This window comes from Lotus japonicus, chromosome 6 (genome assembly GCF_012489685.1).
Source record: "Lotus japonicus ecotype B-129 chromosome 6, LjGifu_v1.2".
Classification (NCBI taxonomy): domain Eukaryota; kingdom Viridiplantae; phylum Streptophyta; class Magnoliopsida; order Fabales; family Fabaceae; genus Lotus; species Lotus japonicus.
The window spans coordinates 50357853-50379789 of record NC_080046.1 but is presented as its reverse complement, the minus strand read 5'-3'; the positions used below and the strand labels follow the sequence as shown (position 1 = coordinate 50379789).

General features: G+C 37.3%; 1 protein-coding gene and 1 pseudogene across 1 annotated transcript; one reads left to right on the top strand and one right to left on the bottom strand.

Annotated features, from left to right (window-relative positions):
• Positions 1-8014: 8014 nt before the first annotated feature.
• Positions 8015-8943, bottom strand: LOC130725501 (uncharacterized). The gene has a single exon (XM_057576720.1). It carries the CDS (start codon positions 8750-8752, stop codon positions 8015-8017), a length of 738 nt encoding a protein of 245 aa, XP_057432703.1. The 5' UTR covers positions 8753-8943.
• Positions 8944-11612: 2669 nt separating this feature from the next.
• LOC130725500 (non-functional NADPH-dependent codeinone reductase 2-like) lies at positions 11613-14684 on the top strand (annotated as a pseudogene).
• The last annotated feature ends 7253 nt before the right edge of the window (positions 14685-21937 follow it).

Here is a 21937-nt window from a genome sequence, read left to right as displayed (position 1 = left end):
TGATGTAGTTGTATGATACTTATGTTCTCTATGTGATTCTCTTCAATATAAAGCATGTTTTTGTTGATTTAGTGGTTTTCTCTTGATCTTCATGCTATATCTTAGATTGATCACCTATGGTATTTTGTTTGATTCGACTTGTGAGCGGAAGCTACAACGTTTGAGTCCGAACTAGAGTTAATCACCTAATAATCCTAATTGCTAGACATAGAGTTAGGTTTGTTAGTCACTAAACACTCAAACTTCATGATAACTTTCTTTCTTAATCATGTGAGAAATCAATGTTTAGGATTAGAGAGTTATTGATATCCACTCATGCGAGACATCGATGACGTAGGGTTGAATTGGTGTAGATGAATCATATGCTTGAACATGTTATGTATTTGAATCACTAGAATGCAAAAAGGTCAAACAATGAAGTCTAATCCCAACAATTCCTCATACCTGTTGTTTCTCTGTTAGTTTATTTGCTTTTCATTTAGTCTCATGTATAACACATCAATCTCATATGAATCCATCATTTAAGTTTGTCAACTATTGAACGGCATAGTGTTACACCTCCCTGTGGATACGACAATACCCTTTACTATACTACAATTGAGTCTTGAGAGATTCAAACATAGAGTGGTAAAAAATTATTTCAACACACGGCCTCAACAAGGCGAAGGCACGTGAGAGTAGTGACATCAGTGCAGCAGAATGAGACCCCATTTGGTTTCCAGCATCCAGATATTGTGATATCATCAACTGATTTCGAGGGGATCAAGACGCACAGGGATGATCCTGTGGTTGTGATGATAAGGATCAACAGTTTTAATGTGTGGCGAGTTCTTTTGGACCAGGGAAGCTCTGGCGACATTATCTACGACGATGCGTTTGATCAGTTGGGACTGACGGACAAAGATTTGATGCCCTACACAAGAACGTTGGAAGGCTTCTCGGGCGAGCAAGTCTGGGTGCGCAGGTATATAGATTTGGACACAATTTTTGGTATCGACGAGAACGCCAAGCTTCTCCGCGCAAGATATCTTGTGCTGCAGGTTGTGGCATCCTACAACGTCATAATCGAAAGGAACACACTCAATCGCCTCTGCGCGGTAATTTCGACGGCGTACCTCGCGGTAAAATATCCGCTAATGTGCGGAAGAGTGGGAAAAATTGTAGTTGATCGGAGGAGGGCGAGAGAGTGTTATAACAACTGTCTCAGTCTGTATGGAAAGAAGGGAGCTGGCGAGGGACATCGATGTCACGAGATCGAGATCGTACAAGGCAGTCAAGACCAGTAGGGCGAACAGAAGCGGGGGCGTGAAGAGCCGGGAACGCTGGGACAGATGGTGGACAGGAAAATGGCCGAATCAAGGAACAACCAAGGGCAGGATAGGTCAAATGGCAGGTCAGGCAAGGATGAGGAGTTTATAGATGCGCGGGCCGAGGAACGCTGGGCAGGCATAATAGATGATTTGAAAAGGTATAAATTCAGCAGAGGGGTGCTGGCGATTGGCCGAATCAAGGAACATAAGCGGTGCTTAATACCGCCACGCTTGAAAGTCTCACGATTGGACAGGAGCAGCATATGGAAAAGCTGGTAGAAGACAACTTCGACCTTTTCAGCTGGAGTCTGAAGGATGCCACACTTTGGGAGCTGCCCAAGTTTAGGAAGCCAGCTCACCCAATCAAGCGCCCGGGCGAACAAAAGGGAGAAAAGGTGGTGAGCCGAGGAATGGGTCATAAGGTTTGTCAGGGAATGGATCAAGAGACTTTCAAGCGTGGCGGTGTTAAGCAAAAGGAAAACCGGGTACTCGGGCGATCTCGGGACAAACCAAAGGAGGGGAAAAAGAGCCTGGCACATCTCGGCGAGGGCAAAGGAAAGGGTAAGGCAAAGCGCTGGAAGCTGGCGGGAACGAAAACTTTCAAGAACAGGATAGTTAAGCGCAGTGAGCGGGAAAGCGAGGCAGGAAAAGCTCACCATTACAATGGGGCGCGATGGCGAAGAGTTCAACCTCGCAATGACAATGAGTGGGTGGCGAGCACGTCGGGCACGAAAGATGAGGTGATGAGAGTGATACTTTGACCTGAGGGGCTGGGAGCATAAGCATGAAGGAATCAAGAGCAGCGGAGCAGCAAGGAAATAAAAAATTAGGACCCAAAAATAAAGATGCACTCTTTTTTAATGAGGCATCCCCGATGTAAAAACTTTTACAAATCAAATACAAAAGGATATTCTCAAGCAATACTCCTAGCTCGACTATAATACGACGGTCGCCCGGAGGGAAAATTTTCCTGAAGGTGGCGATCCCAACACGACCTTGATGTCTGAGGATCACTCCGGAAAAGTCCGGCGCGAACCGCTGCTACCCAGATAGCAACTCAACTAACATGTCACGTTCGCCCGGTGGGAAAAATTCCCTGAAGGTGGCAACCCCAACACAACCTTGATGTCTGGGGATTGCTCCGGAAAGTCCGGCGCGAATCGCTGACCTCTCGTTGGCGATGTGTGCGGATAAGCCCCTTATCTCAAGAAATAAGCCGCTTATCCCAAAAGTCTCCCCGAAATATGGGCAAACGAGACCCCCCCTGAAATATGGGCGAGAACAAAAACTAGGCATAAGTCTGGATAAACCTATATGGTCATTGGGTCCCTAGAAATGTAAGTCCTCGTCGAGATAAAACCGGCGAGGCCGCACCTGCTCTTACGGGAAATATTGGTGTGTCAGTTTTCTGTACTGGACAGCGAACTTCGTGGCCCAATATCACCTATTTCTGGTCTTCAGATGAAAACGTGGTAAACTAGAAAGTCGTAGTTTATTAAATTGGCTTTCCAGGAATATACAAAACATAATTTTTGGTTTAGTAATGAGGTCTGGAGGTCGATCTTAGTGACTGTTGCACCTGCTGTTCTTCCTGTACCGGACAGCAAGCTTTAAGGCCTAATATCACCTAATTATGGGTCTCAAATGGAAAAGGGATAAACTAGAAAGATGTAGAGTTTCGAATTATCTTTCCATTCATGTATCATGTGAAATTTGTGGCTAAGTATTTCGGTCTGGAGACCAGTTTTAGTACACGCTCCACCTGCTGTCCAGAAACACTAAATTTTGTGAAATCGTTGGAAATGTTAGTAACATGTGACTAGGGACATTTGTGAGATTTTTATATGATGATATCTGTAAATTGAGCTTCTGGAATTTGTAAATAGTTTGTGAATTTGTGAGGCCCTGATTATTTTTATGCTATGCATGAAGTTTAGTCGAGACTTGTCTAGGAGGTCGCTCATCCAGCTGTAATTCCTCCTAGTGTGACTGTTATTTCTTGACGTTGTATTCTGATACGATATTAACTCATAAGACTCTAGGATAACTATAGAGCCTTAACATAATGAGAAAGAGCATTAACTCGCTTGCAAGTAAAATGTAATAAATTGATCATAGGTCTAGTGTAGACTATGGTCCATGAGAACGATGGTGCCGTTAGAGACAAACGGTAGCTTGCACGCGAGGGAGATTTGTGGATCAGTGGATCCTCGTGATTGGTTGACTGCGGTCACCGTGAGAATTGTGATTTGTGGATCATTGCGTATCCATGTGATTGTACGTCTGCGGATGTACGAGATTGGCCAAGGTGTTTTGGTGGGTTGTGTGAAGTGAGGATTCTGTTAGCCTAACCGACTAACTGTTGATTAAATTCCATAAGAGATAATAAATCTATAAGTATTTGATTATTGATTATTTCTTGTTTTGCTGTCGACCTGACCCTGCTTGTTTGTTATGTGTCTTATTTGGGGGGGGGGGGGTAGATGGTGACTACCAAGACGGTGGTAGCGATCGTGATCTGGGAGATCGTGTTGAGTGAACCCGAGGAGGACCGGATTTGGGTGACCGACGCATCTGAAATCCAGAAAGTCTACGTCGGCGATGCAGAGCTTGTGGGAAGAGACATGCATGCAAGGATCGTGGAGATTCATACCATCGAGGATGGGGCGATCACAATGCCTTACTGACGAACGCACTGTCGCGGGTGCGTGCCAAAGTATTCTGCTTTGAATGCAGTACAAGGTGTTGAACACCAGGATCGATCTCACAAGGACTCGGTGAAGTATTAAATGATAATAGAGTAAAACAAAGCAATTAAAAAGGGGGTTTGATTGATTTGATTGTAAAGTAACAAACAGAACTTAAAAGAGATTTAATCAGATAAAAGAAAGTGTTAGTCCTCGGATTATAACATTCAAGTGCAACAAACCTTCATTGGTTACAAAAGATTAATTCTTCCTTATTGTTTCCCTAATTCGTGAGAGTTGATTAACTAAGCGAAAATCAATTCACAGTTTCCTAAACTAAGCGATTAAGAAACAGGTACGAACTAACATGAACTAAGCGAACATGCATCAACTCTTATTTCTAAAACTACGGAATTAAGCAAACCCTAGATCAGAAATAGAGATGAAGAGAATTAATAAAGAAGAAATTTGCATTAAGAACAGAACCTCAAGTTTGCAAACACAAGAATATTAAAAATCCTAAGACTAACTATGGAGTTTAGCAACTCATACTAGAAAAGATGGAGAGAGCTATTAGGAGAAGGTGGAGGAGATGATGGTGAGATGTGGTGAGGTGGTGGTGTTTAACAAAAGCTTAAACTCACTTATTTATACTAATAAATAAACTTGTTCATCAAGTAACAATCTTTGTTATCTAAATCTTTTCTAAATCTTCACAAAATCGGGCTCACACAAAGGAGTAAGCTGCTGAACAATCAGGCATTCTCCGGTCCCACAAGAAGTCTGAATCTTCAATTGAGTTAAACATGAGAGTTGTAGCTCTTTAAGTCAGCTTCGCGGGCCTTCAATCGGATCCTAATTCGGAGTTCTGTAGCCCAAGATATGGTCATTTTAGTGCAGACTGTTCCAGACTTGCAGGATTAGCGACAGCAACTTTGCAAGGCCATTCTTACCAAGTTAGAGGCTGATTCTCAAATTGTGCTGAACATAAAAGTTGTAGGGCTTCGAGTTTTCTTTCCAACGACATATCATGGGCCTTATTTCGATATTTGTAGCTCCAGATTCAACCTGTTCTAGCAAAACAGTCACAGAAACTAAAAGTGTAGAATTAAGCATTTTTCCATGAATAATCCTAATAAACACTAATGGTCAAAACATGGCTAAGTCATAACAATTAAGCGCAAAAATGTACATAATGAAGCTTAGAAAGACACACGTAAAGTGCATCAATTATGCGCTTATCAAATACCCCCACACTTAACCTTTTGCACTCCTGGGCAAAACTTAACTTCAAAGAAGATTCAGAAAATCAATTATCACAAGAATATTAAAAATCCTAAGACTAACTATGGAGTTTAGCAACTCATACTAGAAAAGATGGAGAGAGCTATTAGGAGAAGGTGGAGGAGATGATGGTGAGATGTGGTGAGGTGGTGGTGTTTAACAAAAGCTTAAACTCACTTATTTATACTAATAAATAAACTTGTTCATCAAGTAACAATCTTTGTTATCTAAATCTTTTCTAAATCTTCACAAAATCGGGCTCACACAAAGGAGTAAGCTGCTGAACAATCAGGCATTCTCCGGTCCCACAAGAAGTCTGAATCTTCAATTGAGTTAAACATGATAGTTGTAGCTCTTTAAGTCAGCTTCGCGGGCCTTCAATCGGATCCTAATTCGGAGTTCTGTAGCCCAAGATATGGTCATTTTAGTGCAGACTGTTCCAGACTTGCAGGATTAGCGACAGCAACTTTGCAAGGCCATTCTTACCAAGTTAGAGGCTGATTCTCAAATTGTGCTGAACATAAAAGTTGTAGGGCTTCGAGTTTTCTTTCCAACGACATATCATGGGCCTTATTTCGATATTTGTAGCTCCAGATTCAACCTGTTCTAGCAAAACAGTCACAGAAACTAAAAGTGTAGAATTAAGCATTTTTCCATGAATAATCCTAATAAACACTAATGGTCAAAACATGGCTAAGTCATAACAATTAAGCGCAAAAATGTACATAATGAAGCTTAGAAAGACACACGTAAAGTGCATCAATTATGCGCTTATCAAATACCCCCACACTTAACCTTTTGCACTCCTGGGCAAAACTTAACTTCAAAGAAGATTCAGAAAATCAATTATGATAACAAGTACTTCCTAAAACTTAAAAACTCAGCTCACACTTATCTTTGAGAGGTAGAAATTCAGATTTATGAGCAAGAAAACAACCACTTTAATTTTCCACAAAGATTAGACAAATTAGATTTCATCACCTACATTCCAAGCCAACAAGAAATCGCAAATTGAACATCAAAGTTGGATGCAAGTGTTATACTCTCTACTCTCAAGTGTTTGGGCTTGTGTTTAATCATGCTTAAGCAACTCTCATCATCTCATGAAAACATGCATCTATCATAGGCTTGACAAGATTCTAACACACCAATTAAATTGAACAAATGCACACAAAGATCAAAGGACTTTTGAAGGTTGTAATGAGGCTAAGGTCAAGGAAGGATTTATGAAAGATATTCACAGTTAAAACCTTAGGAAAAATAAGAGCAATGGGGAAAAATTCAAATTAAACTTACTCACAACCCCAAGAATTAACACATTCTTCCTTTTACAACTTCATTTTTTCAACTTCCACTTCCTTTTCTTTCTTTAGTACCTTCCTTCACTTTGTAACTTCTCTTTTTTTCTTTCTTTTTCTTTTTTGACATTTGCATTTTTTTCTTTTTTTTTTCTTTCAACTTCTTTTCAGCTTGCTTACAATTTATCCTCAAGGAAGGCACCTCTTTTGAGCAACTTAGACCATGCATTCAAATACTCATTCCCAAGTCAATTCCAAAGCTCTTACATTTCCTAAGGTAAGGTATCATCATTGTTTTTCACTTAGGCTTGTAATGAGCTACAAAAGAATAGAGATATTAGGCTCAAAGGGGTTAAAACAAAGGTTAAAACATGCAAGGTAAGCTTTTTAGGCCAATAGCTTATTGAAAAAGAATGTCTTATCACATCAAAGTATGAAAATGAACAACAATTTGAGTCAGAATCAAGTCAAGTTTTGCAGTGCATATAAACATGAGGAAATCACACAAGAAAGAAGAGAATCATGGCAAAGATATTACCATTCAAGTGTTTGGTCCAAAATCTAACAAGGCAGTCTCACATGGCAAGCATATAACACAATGTATCCAACAAATCAGTTCTCAATGTGAATCATGATGAACTCAAAATGCAAGCAACTTCATCCAAAAGAGACATGAAACTTAACAGAAAAGTGGTTACATTGCTCACAAACTCAGCATCTCTAAAACTCATTGAAAAAGTGTGAACTCTTTTATTGAAAACAACAATAAAAACAAAGCAAATAAATTGAAATTGCAAACTATCCTAACTGAGGTTCTACTACTCCTAAATAAGATTCCCACCCCCACACTTAAATCACACATTGTCCTCAATGTGAGGCACAAATCATCAAATAAATTAGACAAGTGTAATAAAAGAGAAAGGTTAGGAAAAACCAGGGATCAAGGGAGCTGGCGAGGAATGAAACCTGGTAATGCTCTGAATCTGCTATCACCTGGGTCCGGTGGAGGCCTTGCATTAAGAGGAAGCTCATAGTCTTGAGGCACAACAACGACAATCCACAAGTCAGGTGGCTTTGGAGGGATCTCATCTGCAACAATCTTAACAAACTCAAACTGTTCTCTAGCACCTTCAGCATGACTCATGACAATGTTCAGTTTGAGTGAAAACTTTTTCCAAGCATGTGTACCACCTGAAATAAGAGTAAATGAAAAATCAGTACATTCAACAATCAACTGTTTGTCTGGAGGCTTGGGTAGAGGTTTCAAAACATATTCCTCCATGGTAATTGACTCCTTGCAATCAACAGAGTCTCCAATAAGTACGACATTTTCAAAAATGTCTAGATTAATTAAAAGCGGCTTATGTGGAAATATTGCTAATTTAGATCCACGTTCTACATCCATCTTCTTAACTTCATCCCTTGCAAAACACTTCTAGAAATCATCCAACAACTTATTTTCTTCTTCACTAGGATAAATCTTCTCACTCTCATAAGTTCTATGTGGAAGAGGGAGATATATTTCTTGTTTGTTGTCCTCATCATTAGAATTAGCATCAGAAGCAACATCGACTTCAAACTCATTAACATCACCAGAACCATCAGTGCTAACATCAAGATGAGTATCAACACAAGGATTAACTTCATCATCAATCTCTGCATCAGCTTCATGTTGCAATGTGGGAGCGTGTGCAACTAGCTCGTTAACTGGAGCTTGTAAATTCGCAGTATCTTGCAGGTGTTGATTAGCATTTGCATTGAGATTTGCAGACATTTGGTTCAACATGTCTTGAATTTCTTGCAATATGGAAGGTTCCTCGTGTCGAGGTTGTTGAAACTGGGCTTGGTTTGCTTCATATTGCTTTGAAAGGTCTTCCAAAAATTGGGGTGGATCATTCCAAGGTTGATGGAATTCCTCTTGTGAATGATGTGGATCATGAAAAGGATATTGAAATTCCTCTTGCAGGTAGTAGCATGGTGGTGCATAAATAGGCTGTTGGAATTGCCCTTGTGGATGATAGCAAGGTGGGTCACACCAAATATTTTCAAAATTCTTTTGTGGATAACATTGAGGTGACTCAAACTGTTGTTGATGGCTCTTGAGCAACATTTGTGTAACAGAAAATTGTATCTCGTCGAGTTTGGCTTCTAGCTCATCAAGTTTAGCTTCCATCACTGCAAAAGCTCCACAAACCAACACTTGTTTCTGTTAACTTTTTTTTCACCACAAAAAAAAAAACAAAAACGTTAGTGGAAAAATAAACTAAACAAAAAAAAATCACGTTAGTAAAAAAAAGAGTTCAACATTAAAACAAGAAAGAAAAAAAAAGAAAAAAATGAAAGGACCTGAAACAATAAAAGAAAAAAAAGGTTAGTAAAAAAAAACAAATCTAGTAATAATAATAAGAATAATAATAATAATGAAGGGAAAGAAGATAGAAAAGATAGCAAAATAAAATAATAGAGAGAAAAGATAGAGAAATAAGAAAAAGATAGTGATATAAAAATAAAAGATAAGAAAGAGAATTAAAAGATATGAGATTGAGATAAAAGATATGAGATGGATATAGAAGATATAAACAAAAAATAAACCACAATCTAATAATAGTAAAAATCAAAAGGTGTATAATGCTGTTACGTTGGTTCCACTTTTTTTTTCTTTTTTTTTAAATAAAAACGAAAATAGAAATAATAAAATACTCTAAAAACAATTAATAATCACCGAAGTCCCCGGCAACGGCGCCAATTTGACGAACGCATTGTCGCGGGTGCGTGCCAAAGTATTCTGCTTTGAATGCAGTACAAGGTGTTGAACACCAGGATCGATCTCACAAGGACTCGGTGAAGTATTAAATGATAATAGAGTAAAACAAAGCAATTAAAAAGGGGGTTTGATTGATTTGATTGTAAAGTAACAAACAGAACTTAAAAGAGATTTAATCAGATAAAAGAAAGTGTTAGTCCTCGGATTATAACATTCAAGTGCAACAAACCTTCATTGGTTACAAAAGATTAATTCTTCCTTATTGTTTCCCTAATTCGTGAGAGTTGATTAACTAAGCGAAAATCAATTCACAGTTTCCTAAACTAAGCGATTAAGAAACAAGTAAGAACTAACATGAACTAAGCGAACATGCATCAACTCTTATTTCTAAAACTACGGAATTAAGCAAACCCTAGATCAGAAATAGAGATGAAGAGAATTAATAAAGAAGAAATTTGCATTAAGAACAGAACCTCAAGTTTGCAAACACAAGAATATTAAAAATCCTAAGACTAACTATGGAGTTTAGCAACTCATACTAGAAAAGATGGAGAGAGCTATTAGGAGAAGGTGGAGGAGATGATGGTGAGATGTGGTGAGGTGGTGGTGTTTAACAAAAGCCTAAACTCACTTATTTATACTAATAAATAAACTTGTTCATCAAGTAACAATCTTTGTTATCTAAATCTTTTCTAAATCTTCACAAAATCGGGCTCACACAAAGGAGTAAGCTGCTGAACAATCAGGCATTCGCCGGTCCCACAAGAAGTCTGAATCTTCAATTGAGTTAAACATGAGAATTGTAGCTCTTTAAGTCAGCTTCGCGGGCCTTCAATCGGATCCTAATTCGGAGTTCTGTAGCCCAAGATATGGTCATTTTAGTGCAGACTGTTCCAGACTTGCAGGATTAGCGACAGCAACTTTGCAAGGCCATTCTGACCAAGTTAGAGGCTGATTCTCAAATTGTGCTGAACATAAAAGTTGTAGGGCTTCGAGTTTTCTTTCCCGGCCTTATTTCGATATTTGTAGCTCCAGATTCAACCTGTTCTAGCAAAACAGTCACAGAAACTAAAAGTGTAGAATTAAGCATTTTTCCATGAATAATTCTAATAAACACTAATGGTCAAAACATGGCTAAGTCATAACAATTAAGCGCAAAAATGTACATAATGAAGCTTAGAAAGACACACGTAAAGTGCATCAATTATGCGCTTATCACTTACCCTCCAGCTAGGTTTAGTCAGACCAAAGAAGAGTCAAGTTGCGGAAGACAAGGAGGTCATAGATATCTCCAGTGATGACGAGGATTAGGGTTTGAGATCTTTCTATGTTGGGGGTTCTCACGAAAGCTTGCATCGGATTTTGATTTAATTTATCTTTTGGGTATTTAAACATGGTTTAATTATTTTGTTATGTTTCACCAATATTTGGATGATTACTTTTCAAATGTGGGTTTTTTTCACACATGGGTGTGACCACACGTTTATTTCAGTATTTGTGGTTACAACGTTTATTTATGAGTTATACTTTCCGCATGTTTTTATTATGGTAATTTGTCTTTTATGTTCACTAAAGGATTTCATACCACTAAGTAAGGATTAATAACTGGACGACGAAAATTCTTACGAAAACTACGTGATTTGGGTTACTGTGTGACACTCGAGAAATCGGGGCGTTACAAATAGTGCTAAAAACTAAGAATTAAGAATCTAGCATTGGAGATGCTCTAATCATAAAAAAAAGACTTTGTCACCATACACCCTCCGGTCACATATATAAGCAAAAAATAATTTTTAGGTTCATTTATTTAATGAATGTAATGACTAGATACATTCATTAAATGAATGAATCTAAAAAGTTTTTTTTTCTTATATATGTGACCGGATGGTGTACATCTTAACAATTGACTTTTATTAATTATTTTGATGTCATTTAAAACCATTAAATGTCAAATTAATACAATAATTTTTTTTAATAAAGTCAAAATTGATTTTTTTAACTATTCTAATTTCATTAATAACTATTAAATGCAATATTAATTTACATTAATTATTTTTAAAATTAGGAAATTATTTAATATTTAAAATATTATAAAATTAGAAAATAATTAACGTATTAAATACGCTGATTATGATAAATAAATATTTAAATTACGTGGTCATAATGTGATTTGGCTGATGATATCTATAAGAGTCAAAAGATGTTGGTATGATGCACTATAATCCATTTGATACTCACAACCTTACGAGTTGTCGTGTGACACCAAAACATGACTTCATCACTAATCGTTCCAAATGTGGTGCTCTCCAACAACCGAAACTTGCCGGTGATTGGACTCAGAACTGCTACCATCTTAGGCTCCGCTGCCGGCAATGACACCACCAAGGTGGCAGTGCTAGAGGCTATTAAGCTCGGTTACAGGAACTTTGACACAACTTCGATTTATGGGTCAGAGGAGGCACTTGGAGAAGCCATAGCTGAAGCATTAAAACTTGGCCTCGTTGGGTCTAGAGATGAACTCTTTGTCACTTCCAAGCTCTGGTGCTCTGATAATCATCCTGATTTTGTTCTTCCTGCTTTGAAGAAAACACATCACTAAGGACAACTATTGTCAATTTAAATTATGATCATTAGATATCTTCTCTGAATTTTCCTTTATATATGAACTGAGTATTGTTGTTCTTCAAAATTAGAGCTTTCAATTTGGGTTTCTAACCCACCAGTCATCCCAGTCTAATCTGACTAGTAAGAAAAATGATGCAATGCGTTAGTATTATTATTAAATTATGTTGGATTTGAATATTTTGTTTTAACTTTAAACATTTGATCTGTGTTATAATATTAATATTTTAAATATTTTTCACCGGACTAAATAAATCATAAGTAGATTTTCATAACATTTTCACTTTTGATTCATTTCTTCATATTTTAGTCTTTTACACCCAAAAACAATGAGCCAACCCATGATAGGTTGAGTTTAGTTGATAAATTTCTCACTTATTTAAATACGAGCGCGACGAGCTCAATCTGCAATGAGCCAACCCATATGGGTCAGACTGTTTTGTATTGATAACGCTAAAAATTATCTTGTTTGGGTACATGATTTAAAATTTTGTATTTGAATAATTTTCATTAAAGATTGGTTAATTGATTGATATTTTAAATGATAGATACTTAATTTTTTTTAGGGTGTGTTTGCAAGTTTGATTTTTAAGGAGAGGGATGAAAAATGAGAGACTTATGACAATTTTTCACATTGTTTGACTTTGAGAGTTTTTAAATAAGGGAGTTTGAGTTTGAAGAATTGTTGAAAAACTTCTCCAATACACTCATGCAATTAGTTTGTGGAGTTCCCCTAAATTGAGGATTTTGGTGAAATTTTGAGCTTCCAAACAAGGGAAGGACATACGGGTCAGGCTGTCTTGTATTGACAACTCTAAAAATTACTCTGTTTGGGTATAGGATTTAAAATTTTGTATTTGAATAATTTTCACCAAAAATTGATCAATTGATTAATATTTTAAATGATAGATACTTAATTTTTCTTAGGGTGTGATTGCAAGTTTGATTTTTAAGGAGAGGGAGGAGAAATAAGAGACTTATGGCAAATTTTCACATTGTTTGACTTTGGGAGTTTTTTTAATAAGGGAGTAAGAGTTTAGAGAATTGTTGAAAAACTCCTCCAATACACTCCTTTAATTAGTTTGTGGAGTTCCTCTAAATTTAGGATTTTGGTGGAATTTTGAGCTTCCGAACAAGGGAAGGACATACCCTCCCCCTAACATTCCCTTTAAGTAATATCTAATAAGTTCTGTGTATGAAAAAATCGTAAGTGTAGTTCTATCTAGATGCGTATAATTTCACAATGATAATTATATTGGAAAAAAAAACTAATTTAATTTACTTTAACTCTTTAACTAAACATAACTTTTTTATTTGTTAAAGTACATGTTTTTGTGGCTAAAGCTAATGCAGGTCATTGATTTGTTTTTTTTTTGTCAAACAGGTCACTGAAATTAGAATATATAGATCTTTATTTGATCCACTGGCCCATTGCGTTGAAGCCTGGAAATTGGGACACGCCTTATGATGAAGAGGTCATGGCCCCATTTGACTTGAAGGGTGTATGGACAAAAATGGAGGAATGCCAACAACTGGGGCTTACAAAAGGCATTGGAGTCAGCAACTTCAGTTACAAAAAACTTGAAAATTTGCTCTCATTTGCCAATATTCCTCCTGTTGTCAACCAAGTAAGCTCACAACCTCATATTGGATATCTCTCTACTTTTCTTTAGTCATGATTAAACTTTCAATTGCTGGATATATGATATTACACCATCAAATCAAAAACAGATTAGGATGAATCCTACTTGGCACTAAAAGAAGTTAAAAGACTACTGCCAAGCAAAAGGAATACTCATAACTGCCTACTCTCCTTTGGGAGCCAAAGGTACCGTTTGGGGTACCAATGATGTTATGGACAATGAGTTGCTCAAGGAAATTGCAAATGCTCATGGAAAATCTTTTACTCAGGTATCCATTATAACTTTCTTTCTCATGAAAAAGTTTAACTTATATTTCGTTTTTTATAAACTTATACTGTTTTAATCTTAATCTAAGTGAGTTTTTATTCCCATTTTGGTCAAAGCAAACATGCTTAGGGAACATATAAAATAATAAAATAGTATAAAAAATTCTAATAATCATATAGAGATATAGTTTAGCAATTTGAATTAGTACGACCATATTTGAGTTAGTGATGACACATAAGAAATTATTAGGTTTTTTATTGCGGAACCAAACATACTTTTCTAACTTCTCCAAAAAGTGATCATGAGATTTTCCACCGTAAATCAAACACACTACACATCTACCATTTAGATATTCATAATATTTTAAAACAATGCGAGTTCTACATAGATGATTAACACTACCATGTTATTCTTTGTACCAAAAAACAAACACTACCCTACACATGATATACCTTGTGGACTTGTGATTAATTGATAAAACAAAATTTAAGTATCGGAGTCTATATAAATTATATAAATTAAGTATATCCATTTATTTTTAAATCATGATTCACGAATGTTTTTCTCACCATATTTAGCTAACATAATACTTTCTGGTGTAATAGGTATGTCTAAGATGGTTGTATGAGGAAGGCGTAACTATGGCAGTTAAGAGCTACAACAAAGAAAGAATGAAGCAAAATCTGGAAATATTTGATTGGTCACTTACAAAAGATGACTATGAAAAAATTAATCAAGTCAAGCAGCACCTTTCATTGAAGTATGGACCAGCAAAGTTCGTTGAGGACCTTTGGGATGAAGAAAATTAATACATGCAATATGGAACCATATACTAAAGCTTTATGACTATGAAGAAAAAACAAATACTAAAGCTTCTGCTTTCGCTGCAAATTTACTTTAATCGCGTATAATGAATAATAGTTACAACAGATTGACATTTTGTACTCAAAGTTGAGTCAGTTGTACTCTCTCAATGCTACAAGAGTGGCCAATAAAAATATATTATTCTCATACCTCATCTTTTTTCCCCTTTACAAATTAACCTGTAAAGGTCAATTAGTGACATCATAAGTTTTTGGGCATCACCAAAATTTCTCACTTGAAGATTTCCCTCTCTTATGCACAAGCTTATTTTGGCTATCAATATTACAATATGTAAAGCCATTTTACTGATATGAAAGGGGTATGTAAGCTTTCTGAAGCGCAAAAAAGAAAGAAAGATATGTCGAACATAATATATTTGATTTTATAGCCTATGAAATATAAAAATATTCCTCACCCCACCACCATTCATTCAACCTTCTCCCCAACCCTCTCAAGTCTCCTACAAAAGATGACTATGAAAAAATTAATCAAGTCAAGCAACACCTTTCGTTGAAGTAGGGACCAGCAAAGTTCGTTGAGGACTTTTGGGATGAAGAAAATCAATACATGCCATATGGTGTACTTGTTTACCATATACTAAAGCTTTAATACTATGTAGAAAAAACAAATACTAAATCTTTTGCTTTCGCTGCAAATTTACTTCAATCGCGTATAATGAATAATAGTAACAACAGATTTACATTTTATACTCAAAGTTGAGTCACTTGTACTCTCTCAATGCTACAAGAGTGGCCAATAAAATATATTATTCTCATACCTCATCTTTTTTCCCCTTTACAAATTAACCTATAAAGGTCAATTAGTGACATCATAAGTTTTTGGGCATCACCAAAATTTCTCACTTGAAGATTTCCCTCTCTTATGCACAAGCTTATTTTGGTTATCAATATTACAATAATTAAAGCCATTTTACTGATATGAAAGGGGTATGTAAGCTTTCTGAAGCGCAAAAAAAAAGAAAGATATGTAGGACATAGTATATTTGATTTTATAGCTTAAGAAATATAAAAATATTCCTCACCCCACCACCATTCATTCAACCTTCTCCCCAACCCTCTCAAGTCTCACCATCGATCTCTTCCTCATCATTCTCCATCATCTTCCTCACCAACTCCTCACCATTTTTCTCCCTTCAACACACTTCTTCTTTCTCGAACTCAATCGTGTTGGTGTCTAGTTCCTCATTTCTTGATAAATGAACTCCTAATTAATTTATTTTTTTTTTTTGGATAAGAAAGGAAAATGAACTCCTAATAATTAATTTTCTTTGGACTTAAACTCCTTAAATAACTTTCATCACATCATTATAGCTTTAATTATCTGATAAATATTATTCGTTTCTATCACATTTTCCAAGTATACTAGAATGCTTCTAGCCACGGGTACATGGTCTTCTAAGAGGTTAGTCTAAAAGAATATGACAGAGTCTCATACCTAACACGTTGCAGGTTCAGGGGCGGATGTACATAGAAGTTAGGGGGTTCCCCCGAACAAAAAAAAATTGCACTTAATGTCCTATATAATTTTTGTTTGAACCCCCTGAAAATTTTAAATTATACTAGTAGACTAAATTTTGCACTTATTTACACAAAAAACTCACATATTTGAACAATTTTGACTTGTATAGTTTCTGATGTATAAACATATTAAAGTTGTTTTTAATTATATTTTTACCAATGTGTTCATTTGAAAAAATGAATCCCCTAACCCCGAGGTTCTGGATCCGCCACTGCGTAGGTTTGAACCTCCGTTAATACCCTCTCGACAACTCTCCCATTGAGGCGCCAAACCCTCATCCTAAATCCTAAATTTTTATCTTGAAAAAATGTAATCACTAAAATCACTTTAGTTTATATATAACCAAAAAAAAGGGGCCAAACAGAAGGGAAGGTATCATATGCAATATTCTAATATTTAGTTGTCGTGTGACACCAAAACATGTCTTCATCACAAGTGGTCCCTAATGTGGTGCTCTCCAACCACCGAAACTTTCCGGTGATTGGAGTCGGCACTGTCTCCGCCGGAACCACCACCAGCGATGACACCAAGGAGTAGCAGGGCCATGGCTGTCACTATCACTGTGGATGGGAGCTGGAATCCACAGCTTCGTCGAATGGGGACTGCAGCGGTGATATGGGATCGTAATGGCATATCGTTTGGCCTTCAAATGACGCAGTTAGCACTTGCTGGTTTTTTGCAGGCGTTTGAGGTTGCGACGTCGTTGAATGAGAAGGTTGATATGAGTGCCACGGTTGGACTCACTAATATTAAGACCACTCCGCTTGAGGTTGTGGTTAAACCTCGTTTACACTCTCATCACCTCTTTGGCAATCAACATTAGCCAAATCCACTGCATTAACCTTCAGTTTATGTGGTACTCATTAAATAAGCACTGAGAATCCTTTACTTTGATCACGTTTAGATTCTCTTTTTATGCTTAATTTGATGTATAAAATGTATTTAAGCCTAATGTGTATGACAATAAAAAGGAAAATGTTTGGTATGAGGTGTTTACACACCCACAAAAATAGAAAAGAATATAATAGAGGAAAAAATAAGTTGTTTGACGAGTGCTTGTAAGGTTGATTGTTCATGCATGTATATCAGTGAAAATAGGTCAGACTTTGCGTGACTTAAGCGTGTCTTCATTCTAATGGTTTGTTATAGACCAAATTTTAAGGTATAAATTGCCATTTTAAACTGTCTAACCTATTTAGCCTTGTTCCGGTCTAAATCTCCGGTCAGGGCTAAGCAATTAGGCAACAAAAGTAGAAAATGACAAGATAGCAAATGAGTAAAAAAGTGTTGGATCCCCCACCGCATGGGCGGTGTCCTCCTTATATATTATGGTGTTTTGACCCGTTCGGGTCATGGGTCGCCTGACCCAATAGTACAAATTCGGTAAGCCCACATAATACAAAAGTTGTAAGCCCGATAACAGTACACAAGCCCACAAGACACCTAATCTTAAAAGCCATTTTAAGGTGCAGTGTGTCTTTTAAGTAAGCCCACAATACAATACTCAAAGCCCCTTAACATATAAAGTTAATAACACTAAGCCTAAACAACTGTTACAAGCAAAAGATGATACATAATAAACAACATCAACTTCGCCCTTAATAAACAACATCAACTTCGCCCTTGTAACAAGTAAAAGAACCTATGCCCTTTTTTTTTTGATAAGTAGAAAGGAGCTTCGCCCTTGTCGATCATTGAAGTTACTCCACCTGCTCTCTTTTTTAAGATTCTGACCGAGATCTCTTCCTATCACTTCACTGTCATATTCCTTTCATAATCACAGATAAGATATGCAAATATTTTGAAATTTGAAACCCCATGGTGAAACGACGCCTGACGTTTCCCAAAATTCACCTCCACTCAGCATTTAATTTCCACTGACATAACTCTATCAAACGGCACAAAAGTAATAATTACCTATTCTCAACTCTATCCACACGCAAACCCGTTTACTTTCCAGAAACGTTTCCAAGGTAAAAATTAAAGGCCCCTTAAGAGACACGTCTCAAAGTTTATTGATTCTGCCTACATATAAATCGACGCGCCTGGAACCCATTAACACTATAAAACGTGACCCAAAATCTTTTTCTTACCATCCTCTACCTTCCCAACTTTCTAGTAATTTTCTCCATAATTTCAAAAGATATTCGCTGCTCTGTCTCAAGTACCTGGAGAACTTTCAGGAATTCTCGCAAAAACGCTTTCACCTCCCTCAAGGTTCTACAATTTTCTCCTGGTAAATCCTCATTCCCTTCAAGTACTTATTTATCAACCTTAAGTTTTTACACTTCATCTACTGCTGCTCCTTCTCCTAAACTTAGAAATCATACCAAAATTTTCTGCACATAAATCATTTTACCCAGAATTTGAAACCTGGCTGCCTAACATACCTATAACAACTTATTCATCACATTTCTACCCTGACAACCCCCCTCTTCTTTAATTTCAGGTAGGTTCTCCAAAATGGTTGCCAAAAATCCCCGTAAAGCACCTAAAAACCGTAAGGAATCCACAGCCGCTGATTCATTATGGATCTCACGCAAAATCGCAACTAGGTTTAGTGAATTTCGTACCATTCCCAAAGTACTGGATTTGTTAACCCAATACACTTTTAGGGCTGACGGAAATGATGCCCATTTAGACATCATTGCCTGTGACCCTGATGAACCTTGTTGTTTTGGAAAACCTGACTCCAACGGCAGAAATCATACCTATTTCTTCAAAACCATCTTCCTAGATCTTGAGTACAAGCTTCCCCTTTCCGATTTCACCTGTTCTAGCCTAACTCTAATGAACATCGCCCCAACTCAACTCTCTGCTAATGGTTGGGCTTACCTTAGAGCTTTTGAACTGTTATGAGTCTGCTTAAATATAGTCCCTACCTGCAAGAAGTTCTTTTCCTTCTTTGAAACCTCTGGAATGAAAGTAAAAGGCGAATATATTTCTTTATCTTCCGCTAGGGGGAGTGGCTTATTTACCCTTTTTAGGAGCAATTACAAACATTGGAAAGCCAAATTTTTCAAACTTAGAGAATCTTAACAAAATAGAGATATTTTCTACTTTGATGATGGCACCCCCCGATTCCCCTTTTACTGGACTGATAAGCCTGAACTTAGTTACAAAGTACCCGAAACTTCTCTGACAATTGATGAAAAACTGGAAGTTGACTTCTTGTCAACGATTAATCTAAACCTCACAGATTTTTACGATGCATTCAAAAAAAGAAACTTAGCAAAATTTGTTGGTAAGGACCGCCCCTTTTGTATTTCTAACTTGCATCTTTTTCACTGACTTCTGACTTAATATATTTTCTTATCCATTTCAGCTAAGATGGCACGCCTTTCTGAAGATGACATCCTCCGCTTCCGTCGTGAGCAACAGGCGTTGAAAAACAAGCCTTCTCCTGCCAAAACTCTGACCGAGCCAGAAGGAAGTCATTCAGAATCAAACATGAGTCAACCCCCAAAAAAGAAAAGAAAGAATCAAGCCTCTGAGAAGACCACTGAGAAAACTCCCATCCAAACGTCCATGAAGGGATTCACAACAAAGGGAGGAAATCAACATGGATCTTCCAGCGCCCCACCCCCTTCGTGGAAATACGCCCTTAAAGAATTTGAGGATATGACTTCCGATGACGTCACTTCACTCTGGGATTCTCGCGTTAACTTTAACTCCTTGGTGGACACTAACCTGGTTTTTGAGGCTGACAGGGAGAGAATCAGGAAAATCGGCCTTCAAGAAGCGTGTCAAGCTTTGATGACTAAAGGCTTAGAGATTGCGGCCATCTCCAAAATGATTGAGATTGAATCTCATGGGTTTGATGGGCTTTCTGCTTCCAAAAAGCTTGAAGATCAAGAGAAGGAAAATGCCAAACTGAAATCTGCTATGAAGTTGATGGAAAAGTCTAATCAAGCCAGTGAGAAGAAAGTCGCGGATCTGACTTTGGAACTTGAGAAACTGCAGAAGGCCTTCCAAGATGATCAAGCCTTGATGAAGGCGAAAGAAGAAGAAAATAAAAAGATGAAGGAAAAGGAAGATCTTTTCGTCTCTGAGAACATGAATTTGAAGGAATCCGTTGCTACCCTTTCCGCCGAAACCACCTCCTTGAAGGCTTCCATCCTTTCCCAACTTGAAGCTGGCTTTAACAAGGCCAAAGAACAAATTTTGCTCCTCAACCCTGACATTCCCATCAAGACCGAAGGTATTGATCCTTATGCTAGGATCATCGAGGAAAGATTAGTCACGCCCAACTTTGACGAGGAAGAAGAAGAAGAACAAGAAGAGGAAGAAGAAGAAGAAGACAAAGACAACAACGACAACAACAAAGAGGGCGAAGGGGAAAACAATTAGTCCCCTTTTGAGAAAAGTAGTTGAAATGGTATTTTATTTCCCGTTGGTCTTATACCAAACGGTTGACTTAGTTTCCTGCTTTTTACTTCCTGCAGCCCCCGCTTTAAATTAAATGTAACGCCCCCCTCTAATTTTAATGCAACAAAGTTTTAAGTTCAAAGTGTCACCCCTATACTATGCTTTAAAATCACTTATCTTCCTCTAAAATCTCCCATACCTTCTTAAAAAGTAATAACTCAGTAATCTAACTCGAAAGTTATTGTGTTCTCTAAACTTAAAGTACTGCTCTAACAGTATAAGAATATGAAAATAACGTACTGCGACAATACATCTCTTCTGGACTCGTTTATCCACAAAGGCGTTGATCTTAACAAGTTGTCTACCTTATAAAGAAGGCTTTGACAGATTCTTACAAAACTCGAAGCCCTGGGCTTATTCAAAATTTTCTGTTTCAAGAAAAAATTGATTTTTCTTTAACAGTTATTCTTTGAATTCACAAGGCCTTTGCATTTTGAAGTGAATCAAAAATAAAAAGATCAGAAGCGCAATTTGTTCTGATATAGAAATTTGCTCGCTTGGAGACTTTGTGCTTAAGTTGGACAAGCTTAATCCAAGTTAAGGCTATGCTTATGAATTCGCGGTCAAACGCTCTAGTTTTAAGAGACTTACTCTTTCTCAATTGTCTGGAATCGCCCAATTGATAGACCTAAGTTGAAAAGTAACTTAAATGCTAACAAAGCACTCAAGAAATTTTTAAAGGTTATGCCTCGTTAAAAACTCTCCCGCCTGGGGTAGAGAAAAGAGTGCACACCTGTTTTTTCATTAACAATTAACATCATGCCTCGTTAAAAACTCTCCCTAATGGGTAGAGAAAAGAGTGCATGCTACCAAGTCTTAATAGACAAACCACATAGTCTTGACACTTAAACAAATACAGAAACCACAAACAACGAACACGACATAGTCTTTGAACAGAATAAAACACACTGAAACAAAACAAACAGAACACAACTTCAACTGTAGTAATAGCGCAAGTGTTGTGCATTCCATGCCCTTGGTACCCTGCGCCCAGATAACTCCTCCAAGTGGTAAGCCCCCTGCCCCAAATCTCTCAGAATTCTATAGGGACCTTCCCAGTTAGGTGTCAGCTTTGAATCGGTTGGACTTTTTGCCTTTCTTCGCAATACCAAATCGCCCACTTTCATGCTCCTAGGTACCACTCGTGTATTATAACGCCTTTCTGACCTTTGTTTGACTGCAGCCTCCCTTAAACGGACTTCTGCTTTTACCTCATCCGCCAAGTTCAAGT

What these genes read in the sequence shown, in the direction of transcription:
- LOC130725501 (XM_057576720.1), bottom strand. Translation starts at nt 8,752, where the DNA reads ATGGAAGCTAAACTTGATGAGCTAGAAGCCAAACTCGACGAGATACAA.